The 17715-nt window shown below is 36.3% G+C and overlaps 1 protein-coding gene across 2 annotated transcripts in view; it reads right to left on the bottom strand.

Moving 5' to 3' along the window:
* Positions 1-320: 320 nt before the first annotated feature.
* CERT1 (ceramide transporter 1) overlaps positions 321-17715 on the bottom strand; it is a 79233-nt gene continuing 61838 nt past the window's right edge. Inside the window, exons 9-18 of one of the 2 annotated variants that reach the window (XM_041414566.1) lie at positions 15115-15201; positions 14081-14173; positions 13423-13500; positions 9159-9254; positions 8341-8473; positions 8142-8212; positions 6724-6852; positions 5838-5967; positions 4455-4591; positions 321-3275 (exon numbers count right to left, since the gene is read on the bottom strand). In XM_041414566.1, coding sequence (XP_041270500.1) covers positions 4464-4591; positions 5838-5967; positions 6724-6852; positions 8142-8212; positions 8341-8473; positions 9159-9254; positions 13423-13500; positions 14081-14173; positions 15115-15201 — 945 coding nt within the window. In that variant the 3' untranslated portion in view covers positions 321-3275; positions 4455-4463. The remainder of the gene's footprint in view (positions 3276-4454; positions 4592-5837; positions 5968-6723; positions 6853-8141; positions 8213-8340; positions 8474-9158; positions 9255-13422; positions 13501-14080; positions 14174-15114; positions 15202-17715) is intronic. The other variant, XM_041414567.1, reaches the window with a different exon arrangement.

Raw genomic sequence — 17715 nt, 5'->3', positions numbered from 1 at the left:
AGCTCCCAGAATCTTGTTATTCCATACAAATGAGGAGCTGACATACTCTGGGAAGTGCTCTTTATTATGACTACACTCTACCTGGAGCACTTTTTAACACCCCTCTGATTGCTTGCACAAAATGAGCTTGTCAATGTTTGAACTAACATGGCATTCAGGTTTTCATCTTAGTGACCTCAGTAACACAAGTAAACTGCTTTCCTGTTAAATGTTTTCCATGCACTAGAATATGGTATATAACTTCATTCATGATTTAAAAGTTGGTTAAAATGTAAGGTTTCTCCAAACATTTGAAAGTTAAAAACAACAAGAACCCAAGATTTTTCTTCATAATTTTTAATACTTTTAAATTTTAAATACTGGTTTTAAATTTGTGATTGTAACATGTAAGAGCCAACTTCTTTTAATTTTTAAAACTTATCATTAGAATCATAAAGCTATTATAGAACAGTTACAACTCTACACACTCAAGGTACTCAAAAATATGATTCATGTTTTAAGTCTGTAAATGAACAGTGGCAATTCAAATACAGCATTATCTGTACAACTTGACAAAAATACAGGTGGACAATCTGATTAAAGAGAATCTGCACAACTTCAGATAAGCCAGCTCAGCCCAATTAAGTAAAAGGTAAGGTTTTTTTTCAAAGTGCATCACATTTTTCACAGATAAATTTGTCAAAGATTTTCAGGTTCTAAGACAGAATAACAATGACCATCTCATCTTCATTCCCAGTACAAGTTCTGTCAAGTCATGTCCTTCAGATCTAGTTTGGCAACATCCAAATTCTCCAAACAGATGCAGATATCCAGAGAACAATATCTGATGATAGCTGAATTTTTAGCCTTTTGAACTGGTTCAGCTTACAAAGCAACCATTCTAGAGTCAGAAGCTGCTTCTGCAAAGACAACCACAGCTGTGTTAACACTCTTGATCTGTTAACAGGAGGAAATAACTCACAGTGCACAGACCTGGCAGTGAATGACAAGAGGGATGGGCTCAAGAGACAGGGTAAATTGTACAAAACCATAAAAGCAACATCTCTTCCAAAAGGAAGGATATAATGGCTACTCACACAAGGACAATATATGAGAGGCTTACTGCCTTTTGAGATTACTTTTTCAGAGGTCCATTAATAATGATTTCTAAGTCATGTAACTCCTTCCATAGTCTTTAAAAAGCCTCTTACAAATCCGATTGGGCAGGGCTAGCTACAGTGAAGTACCAGTGCCTTTATCTAAAAGTAAAACATACTCTTTACAAATAGGATCTGTAGTGTCGTTTTATTTACAGAATAAATTGCAAAAGTACATCACATTTAGTGCAAATGCAACTAATGATATAAGTTTATATACTGCTTTGTAAACTTTCCATACCTTTGTAAAATAAAGCTATTCTATTAAATTAATAAACTTGCCCGTGCTCCAACAATTACCAGAAATGGCAAATAAGGAGTTAAACTCTTTATATTTTGGACTTTTTTTTTTAAGTTCCCATCAGTGGCTATGGTGGAATGTACCACTGCCTGGTTGATTGTAAAAAGATGACGTACATTTTGAGGTATAAGATTTTGTTTTTTAACGTCAGTATATAAAATGCTCACTGGTGATATAGTAAAGATGTACAAATTTTCATCTTATTTGCCTTGCTAACATTACCATATAGGCACTTTTCTACATATTCAAATGGACAGAATAACTCTGTAATAAGGCATATTCCATGCACACCATTAGAGAAAGGCAAATAAAAAGGGAAGAGTTGTGGAGCATGAAATCTGCATGCGTGTGTAATCATGTGTTAGGTTTGGTTTCACCTCTACAGAGAAGATGAACAGAGAAGTTTTTTACACTGTGCAGATCATATTTACGCATTTACCAAATCTTCACTAAGTTACTGTGTATCTCTTTTCAGGCACCTAGCACACTATATGACATAAATTTGACTTTCAGCTTTCTTTTAAAGACAATATATCTGCAACTTTTTTCCTTAAGATACTCAGTTCAGTGAAACACCGAGCAGTTTCTGAGGAGTTTCCAACTATAGGACATGGATAAAAGACCTCACAGTCTGTACTAGCCCAACACAGTCCTTTCTTAACAAGTATCTCCAGAATCAAAGGCAGGCAAACACCTGACATTTAAATTTTCACAGCAGCTAAAGGGAACTTTCCAGTAAGAACTATGCATTCCTGTATCTCTGATGGGTGTTTGATCAAGAGGCAAATAATTTTCTACATGAACCTCATAGCACAGCTTTATTGAGATGAGGAAAACACATGCAGAATCTGAAAATAATGTACTCATCCTCAATCTAGACTGGGAATGTTGTTTTATATAACCCAAATTATTTCAATAAATATTATGGTGTACCTTCTCACAGCTTTGGGAAAGCCCCAGATATCATCCAAGAAAGCAGTCCACAGATAGCATGGACAGATGTCTCCTAGGGTTTAGGCAGTCTCTTGCCCTCTCATACAGAATCTTTCTAGGTATTTCTAGATCATGTTTAATAACAGAAATTATGCAGCACATATTACATAACTAAAAAATACAATAGAAATATAAAGATATCTGGAAAAAATAAAGCTTTTCACACTCTTACTCCTTCAGAACTGAAGATCGTCATAAGAGTAAGACAATAGAAAAGGCAAAGTCATTAAGGATATTGACAGCCCTCAGATATTAACTGGCATTTTATGTAACAAGATGATTCATTATAGAAACCAGCAGTAATGAACTGTGATTATACAAAGCAAAACAAAACCTGCCAACAAGTTACCTAGGTTTTACTGAAGCCACTCCTTTCAACACCCCCAAAATACCACACAGATTTTTGTGCATATAAAGCACATACAGTATGCTATATGTGCATTTGTCTCTTGTGCTTTTTACACATGCACAGAAACTGCGTAAGTATCTTAGGAAGGTTGACAATGAAATTCTACAACTTGTTTAAAATTAACACAGTAGCCCATGTTGGTGATTCAAAGTTGTTATGCATTTTTCTTCTTCTAAAGCAAGCAAATAAAAATAGAGCCATATACATGTTATCAATACATGTATTTATAATTACACACTGATTCAGCAAGAAAGTTAGCAGGAGAGAGCAATTGTTAAATATTCAGCCCCATGGTGTTGCAACACTTCTTCACTTCAGTATACAAAGCCTAGAACCTTGGCCATAAAAAGACTGTAGATCCTTCGTTCCAGCATGGAGTGCTTTGTGCATGGTCACTTCTCCAATGTGGAATGCTCACCCAGTCTTGTTCTGATTGCTGCAGGTAAGCAAAGAGAAGAATACAGCACTGAAAACGTTGTATATTGACAGTAAAATTAACTTGTTAAACACCTTAAGTATTGTCAGGACTGCTATGATCACGTGTTAACAGTTAACTTGTGATGCCCTGTTTCTAATGCTTTATGTACATTACTTCTCTAATAATTTACATTTAAAATTGTGAATCATTACAGGGATAGCTGTCACAGAAGAATGAAACAACTAAGACTTTTAGTCCTAGTTGACACAGTAACTTTACTGAGTCTGACACTGTAAATAGAACCCAAAAATAGAAGTAACCTATGTCACACATAGAGTAAGTGATAGAGACTCATCTTCAGATATGACTGAATGATGCTGTAACACTAGCGCAACTAAGCAGAATTCTGTGAGTTGACATGACAGTTATAGAAAATGAAATACATAGCAGGAGTCAAAACTAGCAAAAATAAGTTAAGCCTTATTTAGCACTAAGGGGCTCAGATATCCTCAAAGTGATCAAGAAATCCTCTTCTAATTATATCATCTTCTACCATCTTCATTCTTCTATCATCATCTAACTGTTCAAACAACTTTCGATTAGCCAATAACCTATACCATGAAGAATATATCCATTAACTTCAGAAAGTGCCTGGAAATCCCTTTTCTTTCCTAGGTCCATCAGAAAGGCTAAGAACTTAAGTCACAGTCTTCTAAATACTCTAGTAATTCATGCTGGTCTGTCAGTGAAGTTCCCTTAATAAAAATCCTAGGTCAAAACTATTTTGTCAGTATAAAAGAAAACTGAAATGTACTCATAGTCTATGAAATATGCAGTTTTAAGTAGAATTTAAGTTATAAAAACCTCATGAGGCTCTAGAGTAACTTCACTATGTATTTTTTCAGAACAAGTGCAAAATGCCTGTGATAGCTGGAAAAAAACAGTACTTAATCCTATTTTACTTCTATATAAATTTGACATGTATGCAAAAACTTGCACAATGAACCACGAAAATTCTAAGAAAACTAATGCTAGCTAACTTTTGCAGCTTGTACACACAAATTACATGTTTTAAAAAAGTATATTGCGTGCTAAAGCAAGTACTGAAGCCAAGCTAATAATGTAAGACATTCCTAGATTGCATACTTCCATCTGGCCTTTAAAATGGTGAATCAAGAATTTAAAAAGTATGTATACCTGCTAGTACTAGAATAAAATAGGCTTTCCTGCTGTCTTCTCTTGCACGTACGATGTAAAACGCTTTAAGAACTTTGGATATTCTCGTTTAGCAACTGCCCGTAACACTGATGCTGGTGCCCATCCTCCTGGGTTCACTAGAAGTAAACAGGAAGAAGGACATCAAAATAAAGCAACTCCGCTACATGCTGAAAAAGTAAATTTTAGTTAATTACTTCTGTAACTCTTCCTGAAGTTAGAAAGAATAACCATCAGCAGATTTTTTATGCCCCTAGGCTTGTGTTGTAGCACTTTCTGTGTGCAATACTCAAGCTCAATCCAGACCTAATGATGCCATTATTTAGAAAACATTAAATATGCTGCATGGTGAGTCTTGGGAAATGCCTGAATAGAAGAAGATATTCTCTATAGGCTTCCAAGAAACAAAGAGAAAGACACTCGAGTGACTCCTTATTTCAAAGAAAGCAGAGTCAGTCTTAACTTTTCAATAATTACTGCATTTGCCTGGAGAACTGCCACATAGGCAACACCCTGCAAATGATTATAAAGCATTTAAACAAAATTAGAATTGATTTTTAATTACATTTTCATTCCCAGGGAAAGTAAGTTGCTGAAAAAGCTATCACTTCCCATATAGTCACAGTTCAGAATTTGGCAGCGAAAATACACTTTTTAAGTAATTCGGAAACTTTAGAAAAAGCAAAAAGCAGAGTGAGCTACCCTTGAAGTGTTTTGTAGCCCTGGGAGAGAAGATAGTAAGCATGTATCTCCAATACTACAATGCATTTCTAAATACTCAGTACAGCAACAATACAATTTGGCTTTGACAAGTTTTCAGTCAATACCAAGGATTCTATCAGCTAAAAAAAATCAAGAAATGTAGGCTAAATTATATAGCTTGCAAGCATCTTAATACAAAATATATTTACTCCTTCTTGGCATCAGTGGATAAGAGCTGTATCTTTACTATCAGCAGCTTTTCAGCCTAATGAGATGAATTGGGAGAAAAAAAAAATACAGTAGTACATAAAAAAGCACAACATACCATTACTGAAAAGCTATGCCAACTCATTCCAGTTATAGACATTTCTGCCCACCTTCCTCCACCTCAAGGTTATGTACTTAAGGCTGAGCTACACAGCTCTTTCATTTATTCCTCCCAGAGTACCACATAATGAATGATCCCATTCATCAGTTCATGTAGCACCTTAATTTGAGACCTTTTGAACATGATGAACACAAAGGTGATGCTATATATAGATATAATAGAAAAAGGAAAAGGCATCAAGGGCAAAGGCTTTTTTTTTTTTTTTTTGTGCCAGTGTTCAACTCTCCAAAATTAACATCTATCATGATTGTCATACTGGAAAATTTTATACTTACCATTAGCTACATATGTAATCTTGCACAGAATGTTGTCCCTGCTTATCTCCTTGTTGCCCTCTGGTGGGCTTACTAAGGTCTGACAAATCATTGCAATATTTATTTTGGCACGGACACAACGATTGTTCAGCTGCCAAAAATATGAAACATTGTAAGCTTTAAATTACATTTGTTTCAGCATACTTGAGCATGAACATCTTTTCATCATGAAGTCTAAGACACTCTAGAAGCTGTGTTTCTTAGAGTCTACTTTCTAGTATTTACATGGATTTAATATGAAAGTGAGTAAAGTGAAAGATATATGGTGGATAGGGAAAGGATCTTAAATGTCTGAATCTTAGGTTTCTGCTGACTTAACAAATTATAAGTGAATTACTTCAACTGTTGTGACAAATCAGTAAAGAAACATTTCAAGAATAATGTATCAGCATTTACAAATATCAGTTAACTTTTCCCTTGAAAGCTGTGGAAGAGCAATCAAAGGAAAACAACCATTCCTATTATCTCACAGAACTAAGGCAAAACTGTGTAAAATGGAGACTTAACCCTATCTGTAATTATACAAACCTACTCTTATATTTGACAATGCTGAAGAGATACTGATTTGATACCATACAAAATAACCTCAATTCTTTAAAATGTTTTCACATCTCCAGAAATTTTGCTTCCATTATGCTGTAACAGCTTAGATCATTCAACTGAGAGATAAAGCAATAAAGCTTTTGGCTAGGAATGCCTTCATCAAGTCATTTTACCACCTGGTTTAAATCAACTGTATTTTTGTAAAAACCCTCCATCACCCATGCACTAGCACTGCAAACGCATTACCATGGAAGAGAAAAACTACCTTAAAAGCAGAACTTCACAGAATCAAACTAATACTTACAGGAGCACTGTCATGTTCTACAGAGAAATTGCACACAATCCATGTTTCCGGATCATTTTCACTGAATGCTGGTATCTTTCTGATTGCAGACAAATACAGCACATCCCTTTGAGAGGCTGGCCACACTCTCTGCAGAGAAACACCTGAACATAAGCTTTCCCAGGTTTAACTACTATCCTTAGTTAAAATTAAAAACCAAGCAAGGCAAACCAGTTATATTATTAAGTTAAAGTGATTTAATTCTGAAAACTGAAAGAGAACACAACTGTTGTAAATAGGGAACAGAAATTTCAAGTTGGCTACACTTCATATGAAAAAAATTAAGGCAAAACTTCAAGGCCTTTGAAATACAGAGCACTAAACTGAAATGAATTTTTCAGTTAAAAATAGGAATAAGCAGTTACACTCCTGAACCTCAGGTTTGTGTTTTAATTAATACTTGTAAGCTACAAACTGAACTAATGGTTAGGTGTATAGGGATGCATCTACAGTTCCTTATTTTTCCAGAGAAGAGATGGGAAGGATGTATTTGAAAAAGATATTACCTCAAAAAGCTACTACTTCAGTAAGATAGATAGAGCAAACTGATATTATCTAAGAGAAAATTTCAGAAGTGAAACATGTGACAAAATACGAAAATATACAGAACTTATTTTCCTGACATTCAATAGGAGAAAAAAGTTCTGGCTTTTAACACAACCAATACAGATGATAAAACTGTCTTACTCAAAATTATGAGTCTTCTATTAAATAAGTTTTAATGTAACTACACTGCTAGTAAAATTGTCAGAGAAAAACCTTTGTTTTAACATTTGAATATACTAATACTTAGAAACATGTAAGACTAAGGATGAGTACATAATTTTATTCCTATAAATTTTTCAGATCTTTACATTTCAGTTGTTGGGTTGTAATTCAAATGACCATTTTTATAAATTGACACCAGAACCATTTTGGGGGAAAACCCAATTAAGGTACAAGAAAAAATGTTGCACCTACAATTAAAAACACTTGAATTATGAGGTGGTATGTCAAGTAATTGTGGTGAACGCTAACCTGCATTTTTGAAAAAAACATCTGATACAGTGGTGTAGATTTCTTCCTTATAGTCAGTGGTGATTTATTGCTTCTGTTTGCTTTGGGTGAATCTGGCCTTGCTGGCAGGGATATAATCATGACATTAAAAGCAGGCCTCACTTGCTACTACAAGCTCTTTCAGACACATGCATAACCAATTATGCTCTCAAGAAAAGTTTGAGAAAATGATGTAAGCTGCAGTTGAATAGAGAACTTGTTTGGGAATGTTGTCCAGAACAGAAACAAGTATTTTAAAGTTGTCAGGCCAGTAAAATATTCAGAATATTGGAATACGCATGCTTCCAATGTCTCAGTAAGGTATGCAAATGAAGTGTTATTACCTTATGTGTCTGGTAAATGATGATTGCGTTATCAGCTAAATTTTCCACAACATGGAAATTTTCAATTGTTGCTAAAAGGGGAGGGGAGTGGGGGGAAGGCAAAAAAAACCACATCAGTGAACAGTCACAGACAATAGGACAATGCTATAAATACTATGCTTGCTGATAAACCTTCAAAGCTGAAGAACCAATGCCTTACTTTCCCAGTCATTACGAACATCAACATTCCAGAAGTAGTGGCAAACTTCATGCCCTGTTACCCCTTTAACAGCATGGGTTGCTTTCAAAGGATCTAGAACTATTCCATTTTCTTCCACTTCTCGTCTGTATACCTACAGCCAAACACAAAGAAAGATATATAGGTCAGAAGCTCTCAAAACTGTTCATGTTTTAATTGCTTAAATTTAATCAGTCTAAAAAAACCTGAACTAACAAACCACTTACCTATAAGCTTATCATGCAAATAATTTGCCATTAAAGTGTTCTGTGGTAACATCCATTGAAGACATTATTATGTGGCAATTCACATTAAAATACCAGTTCTTTAAGGTTTCTACTCCAAAAATTATTAAGCTAGCTTGTTTATTACTATCCATATGGATTTATAATCATGGTGGAGCAGCCAACACTGCAGCTTGTTACTCTTGTTATTTTTGTACACAGAATTTACACATTTCTTTGACATCAAGCTTTAAGTAGGAGAGAGTGATACAGGAATTTGTAAAGATGAATCTATTGCAAGAGTTACACAGAATTTTGTATGAATAAACAGATTAGAAGCCACAGTACTCATGGACTCCAGTCCCAACCTAAACAGTGCTATTCCCAGAGAGAAGTTAAAACAGCATAACTTGCTGATTGAGAATATTTTCAAAAATCATAGAATGATTCAGGTTGGAAAAGACCATTAAGATCACAGAGTCCAGCAGTAAAGATAACACTGCCAAATGTACACTGGAAGTATCTGTTTTCACAGTGTATCATCTTATAAGAATTAACCAAACCTGAAACATTTACCTTCATTTCTCCTTCTTCTACCACTAGCTGCCAATTGGCATCTCCTCCTACATCTTGCAAGGAATACGTCATGTGGTTTTGTACCATCTCTTCCACCTGTAAAAGAAAAAAACCAGGCATTTCTAACTCATTCCTTCCATGTTTTTGGGGAGATACTGTACAGCACTGGAAGTCACAAGTTAATACTTCAATTCCTGTGCAGGAGCTGAATTTGAACGAGTGTTCTCTGTTAGGTTTGGAACAAACAAATAATGCTGACCTTCGGAAACAAAAGCCAAAATCTTGATTTAAATTCCAATTTCATCCTTTGTCACTACTTCCTAGCCTGCCTTAGTGCCTTTAAACTGTCAAACCTCATCACTTCCACCTAAAACAGTTCTTTATTTCAGCAGATAGAAAATGCAAGTATCTCTAAATGGAATTACAATGCACTGTGAGATATTCACTGAAGAGCATTTTAAAAGTTCTGCAAAGGCAGGGGATTAGGGAGGAAAACTGACAAGCTCTAAAACCAAATGCACATCAAAAGTCATATTGGAAGAGAAGTGAAGAAAACAGTCACAAGCAAAGCATGCCTCCTCTGTTTCAGAGGCATCTTTGCACAGCTGACAGCTAGAAAAAAATCAGAAATGCCCAGACTCAAAAGATTATGGTGGTAGAGAGATTCTATAATTACAAAATGCTAATTTAAAACTTATTTTGCTAGCAGCTGTGCCTTTTTTAACAGCCAAATATTTGCTATATTTTTATAGTTTTTCACAAGCTATGTGAATATCTTATTTTTTATTCCATACAATATGCATGAAAATGGGTACTGGGACAGGAAGATGATGCTTATTTTAGATCTAATATGTTATTCTATTGCTTTGGTTGCCCACCCTTTTCCTAATGCCCCAAATAAAAACAGAAGCAAAATCATAGAGTATCCATTGCTGTGTAATGCTTCAAGTATTTGAAACACTTTAATAACTTTTTTCCACCCAAAAGATAGATGACTACTAAAACTTGTGACAGAAAGCAAGTCCACACGATTCACAGCATTCTCCTGAACTACTAGAAATACTTCTTTTTTTCCCCAAAAGGAAAAGCACTACAAACAAAACTAGTTAATTGACCAACACAAAGCTTAGTTGAAGAAGTGCACAATCACAAAATTAACGGTCTGAAAAATTAACAGGGTGCTTTTGCACATCTTAAAAAATATGAAGCCTAGTGTGGAGTAAAATATGTAAGGCTTATTTGAGCATGTATGCAAACAAGTAGACAGCAAAAGTAATATTAACTAATCTTTTTTTTTAATTTACAGAATTGCAGGACGTTATTTACTTTTAATTTAAGGCAGTAATTTTGTTTGTACTATGTACTCAACAGGCAATACATTTAAGGCCAGAAAGAAAAAAGGTAACTGAATCTAATAAAACTCTAGAATCACAACATGAAAAAATAAAATCCATTGGATGGAAATCCTAATTTGTTTTAGTTTAACTAAGCACAGACTTATCTAGACAAGGCAAAGTTATCAATCCAGGTTTTGGGTGCTGTGGTTCTGAGCTTCAGTGAAAAGCATCACCAAGACTTAAGTTTCAGCTTCTAGACAAGCCAACTTTTGCTGCCAGTTACTAGCAGGTTTCCTACAAAAGTTTCTTCCCTTTTTTTTTCCCAGTGACAAACCAGGTAAGGATGTGGGCTACTTAAATATGTAATGATTTAGCGCTAGGTCATACTGCATTAAGAAAGGAATCCTTGTTACGCTCTCAACACATACTTGACACACCTTCAGGCTCTCATGTGTTTTCTATCCCACTTCTTAATTTATTAAGGAAAAAGCTACGTTTATACATTTACTTTTGTCTTCTGATACTTTTTGCTTTATGTGTTAGATACAAAGGGATGAAGGAAATATCACGGAAAGAAGAGAATGAGGCACCCACAGGAATGCAATCTGAACAGACACCTGCTTCATCAGGAAATGCAGTATTTACACAACCTGCTTGTGCACATTGTCTGTTCAAACTGTATTTAGTCTATGCACTGGTCACCATCTGTCAACTTGCACCAATTTCAGAGGCATAGTCAAGATCCAAAGATTCTCTCCCACCTGACAGGCTCACTCTTACCTCTGGGTTCCCAGCTGGCTACAAGAACAGTCTGCAAAAATACTTGTGACCTGTGTGCCATACAGCCTTCACCTGAACTTTGAGTGGCAAGTTTTTCCCTTTTAAGGGCCTAAGAACAACTCAGAACCTATTATAAAGCTGACAGATCTTTAAAAGAAAGTAATCTGAACTCCCACTCAACTGGCAGAGACAACAACGCCTTTGTAGAGACACACTGAAGAAACAGCTCCCATCAGAATACATGTTCATACTTCTCAGTCTTAAAAACAGGGTTGCAGGTTGCTACCTGACCTTTTACTGATACCAACATTTCCTTCACTCACATGAAATCTAGGAAAAAAATCACATTTATTAAGAACCAAGATATTAGTTTTCCTTCCTAAAGCCGAACTATCAGCCTGGGAACAGAAGCCCATTTAAAATACATTTTTAATAAAGTCCATAGCAGGTAGAATGAAAAGGTCTGCTATTCTCATCATGCTCTCTGTTGTTTTGTTCTGTAGAACTGAAACTCTAGAGCAGGTGGAGTGACTTGTTAGTCCAGCAAAAATTTGTTTTCGGGAAAATACTTGGAGGGTGGAACTGCATGTGGGGATATTCATACTTTCTGTAGTGAGTCCATTAACTTGAAACTGGATTAGGAGGCACTCCATAGTAACTTTCACGTAGTACAATCCACAGCAGATAAAAAGAGCAACTTTACTCCAGTCCATTAGATCCTGATACTTAACCACAATTTGCATTATAGATATAACGATATGGTTCACCTCAGGTGTCTTTGCAAGTGATTCGTTCTGCAGTCACAGTGGTACTCTACAACTCAGGTTTATCGTATGAATACAGAAATGTTATCACAGGCATAAAACAGGTGCAAATGAGGACATGTGCATACCTTGGAAAATATAAGTTCCCCTTATGCTGAATGATCTCTGCAACCACAACCTGACAGAGTACTAGTTCCCGTCTTGGCAGTCAAATTTGCTTTGTATTACTTATTATTCCCTTACTTTATTATCCCCTCACTTTATTATCCCTCCTCCCAAAGAAAAAACAACTTGGAAAATTAACTCAGCTACTGGAGTACCAGTAGATGAGCCTATCACTGTTGTGCAATGGGACTTGTATACTTTTTCCCTTGCAGTAAGTTCAGATTTCAGAAATAAAGTGACTGCAAAAGGTCTTGGAATTTTAGTCCACTAGGCAAGTCCTTAAGTGTTGGTTTTGCTCATGGAGCTGGTAGTAAGGTCTGCAGGTAATAAAACTCCAGGCTGTTAAAAAAAAATAAAAATCCATTCATGTTAGGAAAAAAAAGATTGGTCAGAGCTTTTAAAAAGCCTCCAAAAGAGCAGATCCCATAAGGAAACTCCATATTCACCACCACATATGGACCACAGAAGGAAAGAAATAGCATGAATAACAGATCTGAACTATTGTTTTGGGGTTTAAAAAGCAACGCTTTTCTAATCTACTCTAATTCTACTCTAAACTACCATCTTCCTAGTAAGTACTTAAAGTAATTTTGTACATTACTGGAATATGTCATTATGGCAACATTGACATATTCAGGATGTCGGACTTAATTTCTGAAGGACAAGAGATACATGAACACTTCAACATGATCTGTCATACCCACAGTCTTGTTGGTCAACATGTTTAATGGCCTTTAGGTAATCAAACTAGCCACAGAGGTAAAAAATGGTAACAGTGAACCATAAGACTCAATGTATTAATATCATTACATATTAACACTTCAGACAAAAATCAAACCTTTGATTTAAAAGCCAGAAAAACTATTCAATCTGAAGAAAAGACCATCTCCAGCCTCCGTAAAACATGTTATTCTACTTTCATTTTAACTAGAGATACAAAATTTTCAAACTATAGACATTTTTATTAAAGCTACCTAAGTAAACCAAATAGTTTCACAAGATTTGGGCCTCTGCACAAGTGGTATGCATGCAAGCTGGATGTAAAGAAAGACAACCATTTAGTACAGGAATAGAGAACTCCTTTGTCTCAATGTACCAGTTTAAAGCAAGCAGTGACTGACGTAACAAAAAAACCAAAAAACAACAAAAAAACCCAGGTTCTAGAGAAAAGGATGATATAAAGATATGTAACCCCCACTTGACACATCAATACAGTACCTGGGCGCTGAATCTGTGAACATCATCAGAGGCACTGACTAGATCAATGGAAGACATGGAGGAAGAGCGACTATAGGGCTACCAGAGACAGACAAAGAAAAAACCAAGTAATCAGAACAAAGGCACAACAGAGCGTTCAGTACCAACTTGCAAGCACAAGATAATGAAGAAAAGGAAAACAAAAGCACCATAAGCAGCAAGCACAGCAGCAAATGCTGATTTCATGCACCTATTATATATTATGCTCCCAGTGTAGCCCTGACAGGAGCATAGTGTTTCCAGTAACATTCAAAAACAAGTCAACCAATCCTGATACAACCAACTGGATTGTTATTTTTTAAAATAAAATCAATTCAATGAATCTGGGTGAAGGTATCTTGGAAATACTGCAATTAGCCAATTGGGATTTTTCCTTTTTTTCTGCCCGACAAGCCTGATACAAGTAAAGAATATTCTAAATAGGTTCTCAAATCAGTATTTTTGAACTAAGACGAAAAGCAGTCTTTCTTCAGTTCCAACTACTTTTTTTTTTTTTTTTTAAATAAGTAGGCTACTGGAAGTTACTAGAAACACCAAAAAAACCTACCCATACAAAATATTACATAGAAACAGCACAGACCAGCCCATTATTCTGAGAAGATCAGCTTAAATATCTTACCGTTTGCACAAATCGATGAGTCCCCACAGCAGAATATGCATCTCCAGAAGGTAAGGATGTTGGCCAGTGTAATCTAACCTTTTCACTTTGGGACTGCAACAACATAGGTTTAATTATTATTAGTCAGCTGCTACGGGGTGGACTGTGAAACAGAGTGAGTCATGCTCAATCTACATAGTGACTACAACAACTAATGCTGTCCATGACAGGCATGAAGCTGTCATCCCACTGGAATTCTCAGTGAGTGGGCCTGAAGACTGAATTCATCAAGGTGTATTTCTGAGTTAAGGAAAACACACTGGCAGCACTAAAGATCCATGTAGTACTATCACAGTCACTCAAAACCTTTACTCTTTGCTAAGAGATTCCAACTTAAGGTAAACTCTGTTGGGTACTACAGGTCCACTAGAAAGTCTTTTAATTCTCAAGTCATTGTTATTCACAACATTCCTAAGCATAAAGTCTTTTACAACAAAGGATGCACAACTTTGTCATTCCCTCTCATTTTGTATGCTGCTACACTTTCTCAAACTCTATCTATTTTCTAGAATGCATCTTATCCCTTTTTGATACTTGTCCCTGAAGTATATTAAAAAAATGAGTTAGTGAAGTAGCCAGGCAGAACAATGTCTTTCCTATTCCATATATCACTGAAGCATAAAGAAACTTCAGACCAATTATTATATTTTGAGAGACAGCTGAGATTTTGAGTAGTATTTGATATTTTTATCTTAACAGGGCAGCAGTCACATATAGATAATTTTCATACAGGACATTTGTTTAGGAATTAGAAACTAGAGACATTCAACAAACTCAGCACTTATACTATTATTTTCTAGACAAGCTATGAAGTTACTTTCTCAAAATTAGTATTAAGCAACAGTATTTTATTGTAAAAATAGTAAGGGGAATTCCCTGATCAGTGTCAGAATAAATTAACTAGAGCTTTAGGAGATACATCTCAGGACAGACTGTAAGATGCAGAAGTCTCTCAGGAAGTGCTCATCATTAAGATATTTTTCAAGTTTCAGTACCTGTTCTTCCATTTTATCCTGTCTGTCAAGAGCAGCTTCAACAGCATCAAAGAATTCTTCTTCATTAATCAGACTATTAGGACCCTCCTAGAGCATAAGAAAAAAACTCGTTAAAAATCCTGGAGACATAAAAGTTCCACTTCAATTTAACATTAGAAATACATTTATGTTTTACATGTAACTGATGAAGCAAATTTCTTCTACAGATCTCAAATATTTTCACCAATATTCTTAGATTACAAGTTCTCTGAAAACGTTTACTTGTTAAATGAAGTGTCTTCCTCTAACAACAATTTAATGATAGTTACATAAAGAAGGAAAAAAAAAACCCAGGAAAGTGAGTAATAGTGTCAGTATGCTTTGACTCCAAATTTAGGACTTAATTAATAAATGTCTTCTCTTGAAAATGTTTACAGTGTCAGTAAAGTACATCTATTAACATAACCATGGAGTTAGACTCCTTACAAGTATTTCAGTGCCTTACAGCACTGACATTCATGTGTGTTCAAAAATACAACAAGGGAAGACACAATTTTGGGGATCTCTATTGAAAATTCTCGGAAACAACAGTTTAACACTAAACAGCAGGTAGAGTTAAGTGAAGGACTCAAAACTCTAGTGTACTAATTAAAATGATAATTCAATAAATTTAGGTTTACTGCTTTTACTGTATTTTAAAACAACCTAGTCCTGCAAGTTAAAAAAACACCCAAAACTATGTATCAGCAGTGATAGAAGCAGCTGGGTTCATAACCAAGTAGACAAAGTTCAACTTCCTATTTATTTAATTCTTTTATAGTGAATGTCTCAGTGACAACAATTAATCTAACGTCAAGTATCTTAAATAGCTGTGTAGTTGTATTGCTGTTTCTCAGGCTGTGATTTGAAAGTAGAAACGTGTACATTCATTAATGTACATGAAAGGGTCAAGCTTACTGTATTACAGGTGCACCAGCTTACATTAGCGTGGATGCCTCATCTGTGGAAGTGTTCAAGGCCAGGCTGGATGAGGCATTAAGCAACCTGGTCTACTGGGAGGAGTCCCTGCCCATGGCAGGGATATTGGAACTATATGATCTTTAATGTCCCTTCCAACCTAAACCATTCTAATATTACTCCTCAAAAGTTGGTTTATGCATCTTGGGCTAGAACTAAATACCTCACTGAGGAGAACTTAAACCCTGAATTTGAAGGCACAGTATTTCAAGTGGCCGTGACAAATTAAAAATCAGTTAAAGTTAAATGTCATCTTCTAGGACTGTCTCTGCTGTCAGAGTTTTCATATTTTTGTTTTACTCTACAGCTGAACAAATAAAAAGATAAAGTGCAATTACATATAAGCGGTATCAAATGTATTAGAAAGTAAGAAATAATCAACAGAAATATCTGTAAGAAACATACTTCAGACAAAAGCAAAACAACAAAGGTTAAGATATACTTCCACTCAAGAAATTAAGGACTGAGATTCTTCATGCAGTTTCAGTTTCCATGGTGAAAAAGTACGTTTGGCATGAACACACTTGTAAATCATGCTTGCACCGGCTTTTGAAACTTCACTTTCCCTCTTTAAGAAACAGCCCAATCTTAAAAGTGGATTGCATTAGTTTAGCAAGGTTTTGGTAGCTGAAGTGGCTACAGGCGTGGCTTCTGTGAGAAGCTGATAGAAGCTTCCCCCATGTCCAACCGAGACAGTGTGAGCTGGCTCTAGGACGGACCTGCTGTTACCATTGCCCATGGCCATGCCCATCAGCGACTATCTCAGGGATAATGTATTTAACAAAGGAGGAAAAAAACTGCGGCTAGAGAAGAGTGGAGTGAGAGTATGTGAGAGAAGGAGCTCAGTAGGTACCAGGTCAGTGAAGAAGGAGGGGCAGGAGGTGCTCCATATGCTGAGATTTCCCTGCAGCCTCTGGTGCCGACCACAGTGAAGCAGCTGTTCCCCTGCAGCCCATGGAGGGTCCACGGAGGAGCAGAGGTCCACCTGTAGCCCACTGAGGAGCTACTGGAGAAGGTGGATGCCCAAAGAATGATGTGATCCTGTGGGAAGCCCATACAGGAGCAGGCTTGTGGCAGGACCTGTGGCCTCATGGAGAGAAGCTCATGCTGGAGCAAGTTTACTGGCAGGACTGTGAATCCATGCTGGAACAGCCTGTTCCTGAAGGACTGCATTCTGTGAGGAGGACTCATGCAGAGCAGTTCATGAAGAACTGTAGTCCATGGAAAGGACTCATGTTGGAAGAGTTCATGGAGAACTGTCTCCTGTGGGAGGAATCCCACACTGGAGAAGGGTAGGGTGTAAGGAGTGCTCTTTGTGATGAGAAAATAGTGGCAGAGACAATGTGAGATGAACTGACCACAACCCCCATTCCTTTTCTCTCTGCACAGCTGAGGGGTAGAAAGAGAACATCTGGAAATAAAGTTAAACCCAGGAAGAAAAGAGGGGTAGGGGAAGGGTGGTTTTTAAGGTTTGATTACTAATTAAGCAGTATTTCCCAGGTTGAGTCTGTTTTGCCTCTGTCAGCAATTGGTGAGTAACCTTTCCCTGTCCATATCTCAACCCAGAAGACTTCCATTATATTCTCTCTCCCCTGTCCACCTAAG

This window comes from Onychostruthus taczanowskii, unplaced genomic scaffold (genome assembly GCF_017590055.1).
Source record: "Onychostruthus taczanowskii isolate IOZ18803 unplaced genomic scaffold, ASM1759005v1 scaffold46, whole genome shotgun sequence".
Taxonomy (NCBI): Eukaryota; Metazoa; Chordata; class Aves; order Passeriformes; family Passeridae; genus Onychostruthus; species Onychostruthus taczanowskii.
Note: the sequence above shows the minus strand (reverse complement) of the source record. Positions and strands in the feature narration are given on the sequence as shown.